The 12,210-nt window shown below is 35.6% G+C and overlaps 2 protein-coding genes across 2 annotated transcripts; one reads left to right on the top strand and one right to left on the bottom strand.

The window, feature by feature from the left end:
• Positions 1-323: 323 nt before the first annotated feature.
• LOC134793932 (uncharacterized) lies at positions 324-866 on the top strand. Its single transcript, XM_063765649.1, has one exon. The coding sequence runs from the start codon at positions 324-326 to the stop codon at positions 864-866; it is 543 nt and encodes a 180-aa protein (XP_063621719.1).
• An 876-nt stretch (positions 867-1,742) lies between these two features.
• LOC134793933 (antichymotrypsin-2-like) lies at positions 1,743-11,653 on the bottom strand. Its single transcript, XM_063765650.1, has 10 exons — positions 11,449-11,653; positions 10,827-11,036; positions 9,679-9,806; positions 8,954-9,097; positions 7,494-7,697; positions 7,062-7,160; positions 6,835-6,978; positions 5,814-6,023; positions 4,539-4,683; positions 1,743-1,968 (listed from the first exon to the last, which is right to left on the bottom strand). The coding sequence occupies exons 1-10, from the start codon at positions 11,651-11,653 to the stop codon at positions 1,823-1,825; spliced, it is 1,635 nt and encodes a 544-aa protein (XP_063621720.1). The 3' UTR covers positions 1,743-1,822.
• Positions 11,654-12,210: the final 557 nt, after the last annotated feature.

The following is a 12,210-nucleotide window of genomic DNA, read 5'->3' on the forward strand; positions in this document are numbered from 1 at the left end:
CTCGTATTGTTTTATGTGTATATTATGTAATTATATCCATTTGGAACAAATGATGCCATTCAATACGCGCTGTACAATAGCAGTTATGAATGTTATGTTATGATATACTCGTAGAGTAGGTACTCATCGCATATTTATTATTCAATAGTGACAATAATTTTACACCAAATAATTATTACATAATTTTTTCAAATTTTTAAATAAATTCGTAAATAACTTGAGTTATGCAGACGATGTGGTCCTGCTGAGCGCGTCAATGTGTGGCCTTCGCACCTTACTTAAAACCTGTGAGGAGTACGTTAGTGACCACGGTTTAATGTACAATGCCGTTAAAAGCCAGTATATGGTCTTTGAGGTTGGGTCTAAACGAGCCCCCTATATATCTGAATGGCGTACCTCTGGAAAGAGTACAACAATTTAAATATCTTGGCCATATCGTTACGACCGACCTCAAGGACAATGCTGACATCGAGCGTGAGCGGAGGGCTTTATGTGTTAGAGCTAACATGATCGCCCGGAGGTTTGCAAGGTGTTCCTGGGACGTGAAAGTAACGCTTTTTAGAGCGTACTGCACGTCTCTGTACACGTGCAGCCTGTGGGCGAACTACACTCAGAAAGCCTACAACACCCTCCGTGTGCAGTTTAACAATGCGTTTAGGGCGCTGATGGGGCTGCCTCGCTACTGCAGCGCGTCGGGCATGTTCGCGGAGGCGCGCACGGCGTGTTTCTACGCGAGCATGCGCGCGCGCGGTGCCGCCTTGGTCCGTAGGGTGCGAGCTAGCCCCAATGCCGTCCTGGCCATGATTGCCGACAGAGTCGACTGCCCCTACATGCGGCATTGTTGCGACCGGCATGTTTTAAAATAATTTTTGTTGTGCTGTGAGTAGTATTTAGAATATATAGTGTATGTTAATGTTATTTATTTTGTTTAATGTAATTGTATATTATTGTGATTATGAGTCCTCGTTACTCGAAATAAATGAATCTTAATTTAATTTTTAATGTCTATCTATTTCGTTTTGCCTTTACCACGTTCTCACAGTCAAGGTTGTTTATTTTCCATATATCGATTATAATAGGCTTTATTATATAAAATCACCTTTAAGGTTTAACAACTCTTCCCGCAAAAACTACGGTGTTTTTCATCTGAATATAGTATAAGAAGCTATGATCACATCTAAATATATATGTTTTGGGTTCTATTGGGTGTATTGATGCTGTAGCTCGGCCCGTGAAAACTGAAAGAAGTCAATGTGTTAATTATACTGTGACTAGCCTCTCTTCTAACTTGAACCTTGGTCCACTTAGAAGCCTCTAAACCTAATAATATTTAAATCCTATTGTTCGAGAGAATGAAGCGTTTTATGCACTCGTCGCGGAGGTAATCGCAAAAAACAAGGAAAAATTGTGAATACCTGTAATACCTGTATATGGGGCTTGAGTTTTCTATTTAACTATTATTTTTTCGATCCGATTTTACGAAGCTCGTATTTTGAAGTGAGGCATCTATCCAACTCTGTCACGTATCCAGGTTTAACCCTAACTACTAACTTTACACTACATTAATATTATATTAATGCATATTATTATCACTAATATTTTTGTCTCGCGAATGTTATATTGATGTTATATTCTAACTAATCATAGTTCATTGAGTAGTTGTGCTATGTGGTACTTATGTCAGCTTAAAATGGAAATAATTCCAATACATGAAATAGCATTGAAACACATACGTTATATAGGCACAAGTAAAGCATTCTCAAACACCACATTTAATACTAGTCCAAATTACCATTTCTTAGATATAATTTGAACGACCCTCCTATTCAGTTGATGGTTTGACAAGACGGCCTTCAAACGTAACTATATCCTTTACTAAAACATAGTAGAGAAAATCGTGATCCGCTCTAAATATCTTTGGTGGCGGAGGAGGTGGTCCGACCGCGGTAGTTGTGGCTACGCCAATCACTGTAAAAAGTTTAAATTGATTTCCCATGACATAATAACTGATCAATATAACTGTTGAAGAGGTGGGATTGCTAAGACGATTATGACTCCTATTCCTGAATAAACGTTAATTACTAAACTTTTTAGAGTTAAACCAGGAAAAGTCTGCAGAGATCTTTACAGCACACGCAGTGCAGGTAATATAGGCACGGGCACTGCGTGTGCTGTCAAAATGTCTGCAGATTTTTCTTGGTCTAACTCTAAGTACTAATTCAATAAGTACACTACGAAAACCCAATACAATTTATTAAAAGATCAAACTTCATAATATTTCTCTGTGCTCTATGTTGGTTTTAGACTTAAATGTTTTAGGAAGCATTAGTCATGTGTTAATACTTTCAGTATTTCAAATGAGACTTAAGGTCAAAGTAGCAGTTTAGCGGAGAAATTTAATGTCGATGCTTTTCATTGCTAATTTGATGTTTTATTAGTTTATATTTCTTTCTACTATAATTATTAAGTAAATTTTGTTTTCTAATATTATAAATGGATTTTAACTATTTCAAAAAAATGTCACAATTATTGCCTTAGGGAATGGCAAAATGCAACCACATTGTCACCAAGGAAAATAATTAGGTAATTGATGTACAGTGTTTATAGGCATGCAGGCATTAATTAAAACTGATAATAATATGATCCATAAGCAGTTTTTTGTGTGTATTAACAAATCATAACTATGGGAATTAACTGCTCAATTTATTTTCCGAAATCCGCACATTCAATGTAGTGGATGTACTGCGTAATTGTCGTTACTCATATCGCTAACACACGTGGTACAAGGCATGTCTTGGTACGGGGGTAAAAAACTAAGGCAACTATCACACATTGGTAGAGTTAGACCAAGAAAAGTCTGCAGTGATTTTGATAGCCCACGCAGTGCCATTGTTATATTAAACGTCAAACTTCTATGAAATTATGACATAGTGTTTATCAATGAGACATGTGCCTTTAATTTTCCGTAGTTATCTTAAGTGCAGTTGGTATCGCTAACTCTTGAAATAAACGTCGTAATAAACAAAGTATGAAGAGCTGTGATTAGCACTTACTTGTCAATTTACTGTGCTGTACATTGCTGGCAGTTAAAATTTTGTTAGAAAGTTAATAAAGTCTGAGTTCTTGTTTAGTAATTAAATGGTCACGGTTAAGTTTAAGAACGATGTTACTTTACCCTATTAAAAAAAGCCCCACTTGCCGGTAACGGACTGTATGTATATTCTTGGCTCAAATAAATAAAACAAATAGGTGATCCGACATACAGTAACAAAATACGCTAATATGGATGTCTACAGCAGCAGTTAAGAAGCTCACGACACGTATAAAACTTTTATAATCGACCTTAATTACGAAGTGCCCCGCTGAACACAGGCACAGAATGAATATAGATGTAGTAAAGGAAAGAGTGATCTGCTCTAAACTCCTTTGGTGGGACTGGCGGAGCTGGGGGTGGCCTTCCAACGCCACCTGAAAATATTCATTTACCACAATAGCTACTAGGTCGCCTTCCTTGCTTATTTTTTGACATATTTTTAGATTTTTTTGATATGTATTTGGACTTAATAGTACGGAAAAATATCCAAACCAAGGGAAATTTGTCTAAGAAACTATTGTTATAGACTGAAGAAATGGCAGCTTCCTCACTCAACGAAAGGTTTTAGCTTTCAATCATATTCAGCAAATTACATTGAGAACTTATTTATATGAAAGTTGTTTTAGTTTAGTTTTTTTATTATTTACTTTTTTTTGTGCCATCGATATGTATTAAATTTATTAAAAAAGATGTGACGATATCTTCAAATACTAAGTTCGCTTGACGGATAAGATTAAAAAGGATTTAATTGGTTCCACGCCTTAAAAAATTGTTCCGGTCGACAACTTGCGGTCACAAATATGTTTGTTTGGAGTTTGGATATTCAGGTAAACTTAAAATAGATAGAAAACTAAAGTCAAATATTTAACTCCAGTTAAAGAACAGAAAAAATCAGCCAAGTGTGAGTCGGACTCGCGCACGAAGGGTTCCGTACCATTACGCAGAAAACGGCAAAAAAAATTACGTTTGTTGTATGGGAGGGACATGTAATACATCATCTGTGAAAATGTCAACTGTTTATCATGGTTCTTGAGTTATAGCCTGGTGATAGACAGACGGACGGACAGACAGACAGACGGATAGCGGAGTCTTAGTAATAGGGGTCCCGTTTGTACCCTTTGGGTACGGAACCCTAAAAAGGCACTCTTTAGTACAAAATATAGAAGTTGAACTTACGGTTAGCTGTAAAGGTTCTGACTAATTTGACAAGAACACTACCGAAACTATAATTTTACTGAGGCGTAACAACATTAAATATAATTTGAGATTGTTTACTTAAAGATGTTAAGTTTACCTTATCAAGATTTTCGAAATTAGATACATACTCTAAATGCTGTACCATGATGATGAATGCGCCATTTAAAACGCCGTTTTTTTATTATTTTCATGTCCTGTATTTAAGATTATCTGTATGGATAATAATTATACAGTATCATATGATTACCGTTAGCAGCTGCAGCCTCTGTTCCTATTTCACTAAATTCGCACCACGCTTTTTGCTTGGCTGCAGAAATGCAGATATCTTCCGGTTTGGCCAGAATTCCCGATAGACCAGAGTTGTTGCAATCAAACCAATTGGTGATTCCAAGCTGAAAAATAAAATTCATAGTTTTACAGAATCCATATTATTTGTCACTACCCGCATTTAACCCCGGGAATGTTAACTAGCATTACCGTAAAATGGGTGAGTTGGGATAAATCCGAAATTCAAACCTCTATAAAAGTTTATTTTTATATTTGGCATCATGATTTATATATACTTGAAAAGTGTTCCGGTAGTATGAAATTTACCTTTAGTTTTTCAATGATCTGTCGTTTCATGTCATAGATTCAACGATAAACATAAAATAGTAGGAAATCCCACTTCACTCCGTAGTCGGGGTTAGGGGGGATAGGAATTGAGTGAAATGGGACAATTGCTAGAATTGACTAAATAGTACAATAGCTTGACTTCTCATGAGAATAAAGTATTTACGTAACAATGTGACTACTCTGGTCTAAAAATGCCACCTCACCCCCCTACCATCCCTTCTCACCCCATTCATAACCGAACTGCCCTCGTAATCCCTACTCACCCCATTTTACGGTACTCCCTTTTTTGTGTTATCTGTGTATTGGCTAGAGTCACATGAACTCGCCGTCAAAAATTCGTTATTACCTACTACAAAAAAATTATAAGAGTAGAAGTTTTGCATGCAAAGCTTTAACTCGCTCTATAATGTTTTCATATTACAATTTCTAGCAGCGAAAACTAGTACCAGACATAGATATAATATATTATATTACTTGAATGTTTAAGTCAAATTTCACGTTATTACAGAATGTTTTTTTTTTTAGTAATTAAAACTTAAATCTATCATTACAGGTTTTACCTCATGCGATAGAGCGACAAACCAATAATCAGAGTTATTGCCAATATAAATAAAACTTAACTTAAAAACTTAACTTAACTTAACTTGTTATTTTAAAATGAGAGCGTCTGCTTTAAATGGGTTTTTATAAGGTCCCTAAATCGGCGAGCGTGTATGAGGAATGTTATGAAAGTGAAGGAAGCGAAAGAGGCATGTCAGGATCGTAGCAAGTGGAAATCCGTGGTCTCTGCTACCCCTCCGGGAAATAGGTGAGATTATATGTATGTATGTGTTTATAAGGTCCATGTGACTCTTAAGTTTGCTTTCAAGTTTGCTTTCACACTTCTGAACAAATTAATTGTTATTACCTTCTGTAACAAAACCTTTAAGTCCGTACTTGTACTGATGACGAACTTTGGTAAATACAGTTTCACTTTTTGAGGAGAGAGGCTATCTATGACTTTCTTCCAATTCGCTGTGTTTTGCAGGTCTTTCGCCAACTGCATTGTGCCATTAATGCTGTTTGGTAAAATAATGATCGCGGAGCTCTCTTTGCCGGTGTAAAGTATTCGAACCACCTGAAAGGAATAGACCTTATTAAAATAATAACGACGGCAAAATCTAAGTTGTAATTCGTTTGGTAAAGTACATTTTGAAGCAATGGACTACTTACCTATGTTTATTTTATAAGACCAACAGCTGGGTGTATTAATATAAGAGTATATAAGGAACATCATAAACATGCATTAATAATCTTTATTTTGTAATTTGGTCATTTTAAATATATATAATATTTATTGAATTCCATATTGAACACGGTGTTTTTATTGAATTCCGTAAACTTCGAGATATAGCTAAATAAATAAATTTAAGGAAACTAAATGGCATGGCGAATTTTCATAAATTTGTATTTTTTTATATATAAAAAAAAACAATTCAATGCTGCATATAGCGTGGTTGTAAAATAGTCATTATATTTAACTCAAGCAAACATTAGAAAACTATAACATATCAATGTCACTTCGAACATCGATCGTCCTAAAAGTACTCGCGTTTAGCAGCAAATGTATAAACTCGTACTAAACACTAATCAATATGTAAACAAGCGCTAAGGCAAGTGTACAAACTCGTAAGGGCCTTATCAGATAAAAATAAATGATTGATTGTCTTCAAAATGGAGTAAATTTGACTATCGGTGTCTTTGAAGAATTAACTTAATTCGAGCTCATGACCCTTAAAATTAACGGAGTTCAAACAAAACACGGTGTATATACCATGCAAAAAGCAACAAGCGGTATGAAAATAAATTCAAAGATTACTACACATGTTATTATCTAGTTTACTTTTAAGTTCAACTACACGCATTCGTACGTTCGTATATTGTATTACCTTGCAGTCTAAGGAAGGAACTTCTCCGTACTCAAGATCCTTAAACTCTTGATACATCAACTTTACTTTCGCAGTTGAACCATCACTTAAATAGAAATCTTCTTCTTTTGTATTATTTTCATTAAATTTGTAAAGCCAATTACCCTAAAAAGGAACAAGCACATGATATAGTCGCATATTGAAAGAGTTTGTATTGTATTTATTACAAAGTATTGAACTACTGTTACCTTGAAGTAAATAGCATTGACCAGTACAAGTCTCGTTAATGCATTTATCATATCTGGTGTAACTAAGTCCTTAATACGATTGTTAGTTTGACTCTCAACCTGAAAAATACGATTAAATATTGAAACATCACTACTTTACGAATATCATCATTACTTTACGAATCACTCAGAGAAAAATATTAAGTAGAAATTTATTTTGGTTGTGTTGATTTGTAAAAAAAAAATAACAGCTTTAAACTTTTAATATTTACAAAATTTTGAGTGAATGACTAACGACTGACTCTAAATTGGATCAAACTTTAACAGAAAATGTAAATAGAAACAAATGAGCTGAATATTTGTCAACACTTTTAGTTTAGTCCAAACAAATAGCTGATGTACATGTGTGATGTCGTTTGTATGATTTTTGCTTTATTGATTGTGTTCCATTACCCAGGCATTCATTATAGCTGCTGCTTCAGCGTTTTTGCTAAAATCAAGGTTTTGTGCTGTGGCACGGAAGACGGCAATGACATCTTTTATGAAACTATCGCTCAGCGGGTACTTCTCATTGGCATATACTTTAGCAGCAGTGGTAAAGTTAACACTGGTCACACCTTCGTATAAGGAGGAGAAATTGGTAAACGTATCTCGGATCTGAAATTTGAAGTTGTTTTATTAAATTATTAGGGCAAAAAATAAGGTAGATTTTACGTATAATGTAAAGTCAGCAAAACCACTTGCTTAGCACCCCTGCATACATGTTTGTATGCAGAGATGCTAAGCTAATAACTTTGCTGACTGTACATATCATAAAAAAACAACAAATTGAAGAAGCTATACCTGTCGCGTCGAATGATGGTTCCTATGATAGTTCCTTCAATCACTTTTTTGGTTGGACTTAATTTAAAAAAAAAATGTTGAAATATCTTCTTACTGTATTATTATTACTTCTGTATGTAAGTACATTGCTATATAAATAAACGTGCTAAATTTCCAGAAAAATGTCTACAATAATTTTACGCAACTACTCTATATGAAAATGAACTGTCACCGTCTATCATTCGACGTGATGAATAGATTCAGATGTGGAAGAAAAAAAAAATTGTGCCAAATTCTAGATAAGATAAGAGCATAGAAATCATGATATTGCGTTGTTGGTGTCGAAACTTCGGGGCCACGGGGGTTTTTATTTAACTTCCAAAAAGGAAATAAGTAAGGATACCATTCGATTCCTTACATTTTATCCAAAAAAAGATTGTAATGCAACTACCTATATACATAAACGCAATATTTCACCGACAAAAAGACAAAAACGCAATTTTCTTATTTTGTCCATACTTCAAGATGGACTCTCAGTGACCTTGACGTCACGGTCACTTATCGTTTTGTTAGGAGCGTTTTGCGAGTGAAGTACGACTGTCGGGAGTTTGACTATAATTTCTGACTTTTGTATTGCTTTAATGCAATGGGTCCAATATAGACATTTGATCCTAAAAACAAACCCGATCGATTGATACCATAAATGAAAATTTGTCATCTAGGCTAAGCCTAATAGACGCTTCTGGTGACCAGGGCTATAACCGCGAAAATCGAAGTTCGCAAATAGCGGGCAATTTTCTCTGTCACTCTTATTACGCCTTCATTGGAGTAAAAGAGAAAGATCCCCGCAATTTGCGAATTTCGGTTTTCGCGGTAGCCCCTCAGAGGCCTTGCTACTATTTCGCCCAGCGTATTAGTATCGCCATACAGCGGGGAAATACGGCCAGCCTTCTGGGCACCTTGCCCGTTGACGGCGATCTGGGCCAAATGTTTTATCTGTAGGTTAAGTTTTATCATGTTTGTGTATTTCTTTCTTTGTTTTTATGAATTTATAAATAATTGATAAACAATAAAATGAAATAAATATTTACATCTTGTTTGTCCTGCAAGTTAAGTATTTTGATGCACTGATCAAAGGCGGGACCGTTCGTGTACATACAAAGTTCGGCCATCGGAGTGAACACCGACATGGCTGACATTATGATGTTCTCGTTAGGTGAGGATTGCATGCGATCCTGAAATCAGAATACGTAATTTAAGTGGTGTGGTGGTGTGGTGGCCACTTGGGTAGTGGGTACACTTGGGATACGGTGTTAGATTCGATTTTCTATTGTAACTCTATCTAACAGCATTAGAAAAATGCTGGGTTCCAAAAAGTGGGCGTGGGCGCTAATGGGTTAAAGCCACAAAATAACAATTAAAAATTAGTTTTATCTCAAACCAAATCAAGTTTTTATATACTGTGATTTTTGACTGATACAAGAGTACAGTCACCTGCAATAATATGTTACACAACGAAGGCCGCAAAAATATCTGACACAATCTTATTTGTAGAGCCATAAGAGCGTGTCACATATTTTTGAGGCCTCCGAAGAGTAACATATTATTGCAGGTGACTGTACAACCGGATATAGGAGTACCTAATGCTAATTTAGGTCCTAAATTAATTTTTGTAAAGTCGCGATTTCGGGTCTCGCCCGAAATCACGGAAGAAAGAATGAGCGCGCCGAAATAGTGAGTTTTTCCACTTTTCTTCTATTTCTAAACATTGGGATACAAGAGCTGAAATACTCAATTTAATCTTGTTTTGACTTACATAAAGGCATTTTCCAGTAAACGCTGTGATGCCATCGAGCACGCCTGACAGTCCAGAGCCTCTGTCACCAGAGCTGGTTCCAGAAGTATTCGTAGGAGGAGCCGTAGTTGTTACAGAAGCATTGGGGCCTGTAACAAAATCATGTTAATGTCTGTCTCATACCTGTCGATCGGCGTGTAATACCTAAGATACCTGAACCAAAGGAAGCCGGCACGGATCTTATGCTCGCCTATTTTCTAAATTTCATACTTTTATGTATCAATCGATTCAAATTTCGCGTCCTTGTTCGCTAGTACCATAGACAAAACTGCAAGATTATATTAAATATAAGAAAGATAAAAAATAAATAAAAAACGATGGACATATTTTGGTAGGCATCGGCACCTTTGTGCCTAATAAGATATATACATAGTTACCTGCTCTGTTTTTTATGTTTGAGCCCTCTCAAACTCTCTCTCCTATTCGATAATCCTGGCGAATTGGCGGTGGTGCGGGTTTTAGCAAATGATATGTATAGTTGGTCAAACCAATTTGTCAGTCAGTAAGGACCAGGAAAACTATACTCATCCTTTTATTTTGGGTGCTAGTACTAGTGTAAGACAAATATAGTATGTTTCTCTCTGTCTATGATTGAAATGAGAAAGTCCTTTGACAAACTATAACTTATAAATTGAAATAAATCATATAAATGTCATATACTAAGAAAAAATATCCAGTTTTTTAGTAATATGTCATTTATTTCAATGTATAATTTATACATACTCAAATAGTAATGTTGCTACAGGAATTAAAAACAAAAAAAAATGAAAATAATTTGATTTCTGCTAATACTTCTAATGATATTTATATGTTACTTCGTTTGAGGCCTTAGAGAATATAAACCAAACGGAGTGGTCATTAACAGGCGTTCCCCTCTATCGAAAATAGGCGGCCAATGGTCAACCTCATGTCAACCACATGTATGGACTGACGTTTATCTGACATGGCTATGTTTACGTTACGTATACATTTGATGTGCACCTCCCCCGCAAAAAACGGCATACTATTTTGTACCGCAAATTATAGACATGGCGTCTCCGTTTGGTTATATCCTTTAAGTTTGAGGCCGATCTAATTTGTAAATTATATTTAAATCAGTTGATACTTACAGTCTTTACTCGGTATGCAAGTTCCTTTGTCGTTTCTATAATATCCTTTACAACATCTGCACTGTGGCGTGCATATGAGTATTATGTTCCCAGACGGCCCAGGCCTGTTCGGCGGGCAGCGTCCTCCTTTGATGTACTGAGAACACGTATCTCCAGGGCACGGCAGAGGACAAACATTGTACTCTTCATTGTGAGGACATGAGAATGGTGCTGAAAATATTTGAAGCTCTTTGAAACATTTTGAAACTCAGTTTTGTTATGCAAATAATTTAATGAATTAAGAGGTTTTTCTGATGTTCTCCTAAAAATATTGTTATATTATTTATTTTAAATTTTGGTTTGGTCTCATGGCATTTTCTACCAATCAAATCCAAACAGAAAAATTTCAAGGTGGGTGCAGTGCGCAAACAATAATTACGCATATAAACTACACCTTATCAAAACCATAATAAATAATTAAATTAATTTATATTGTACAGGTACACATGCGGTATGGGTTACAAATATGCTTATCAGTAATCATAATTTTTAAGTTATACTTTTTAGGACCTACGACACAGAATGTGCATTAAAAAAAAATCTGTAACTTATCTGTCTTTCTTTCTCACAAAAAAATACTTACGACAATCAGCTATTGGTATACATTTGCCTGTCTTCCTGTCTCTCTTTTTATTTCTTTCGCACACGCATCTTGGCGGATCACAGACTATTCCGATCGGGCATCTTATCGGTGAGTCTTTATTTTTTGCGCAGTAGTCCGCATCACATTTGACGGCCGGACACCAGTTCCAAACCTCGCCATGCGGACACTTTCCAGGGGCTTTCATGAAAAATTAGAGAAGTTTAAAGAGGAAAGAAAACCACCAATGAAATGAACGGAATAGGTCAAAGCTGCTGTGGATGAGTTGGCACAGAATGTGCCACAGAAGTTCATGCAGCCAATAGAGAAGAATGGCGGCGTGTTGAGAAGCTCGCGTCACCGATCGCTAAAATGATGATCACGGCAAGAATAAAGCTACAAAAAAGAAGAAAGAGGATGAAATGCGAGGATAGATAAGGATAGAAAAATTTCCAAATAGATCGACACCAACGTTATGTAGAGACATCGAAGAGTAATGAAAAGATATGCTTGCGTCAAAAATATTTTGAATACGAGTAGGTATGAACTCGAAAATTATGTTAACTAGGAGAGGGTTTAGATTTTCTTTGCTATAATAGCGATTAAATAATTGAAATTAAGGAGATTATCGATAAATTTCTCTTATAATTAAAACAGAAACGGGATTTAATTACGTCGAACCGCGTTCGAAACGTTAGGTCAAATAACAAAACTTAGTGCACGTGATTAATTCCCATTTATGTTTAAATTGTGATTTTGAATTAA

This window comes from Cydia splendana, chromosome 9 (genome assembly GCF_910591565.1).
Source record: "Cydia splendana chromosome 9, ilCydSple1.2, whole genome shotgun sequence".
Classification (NCBI taxonomy): Eukaryota; Metazoa; Arthropoda; class Insecta; order Lepidoptera; family Tortricidae; genus Cydia; species Cydia splendana.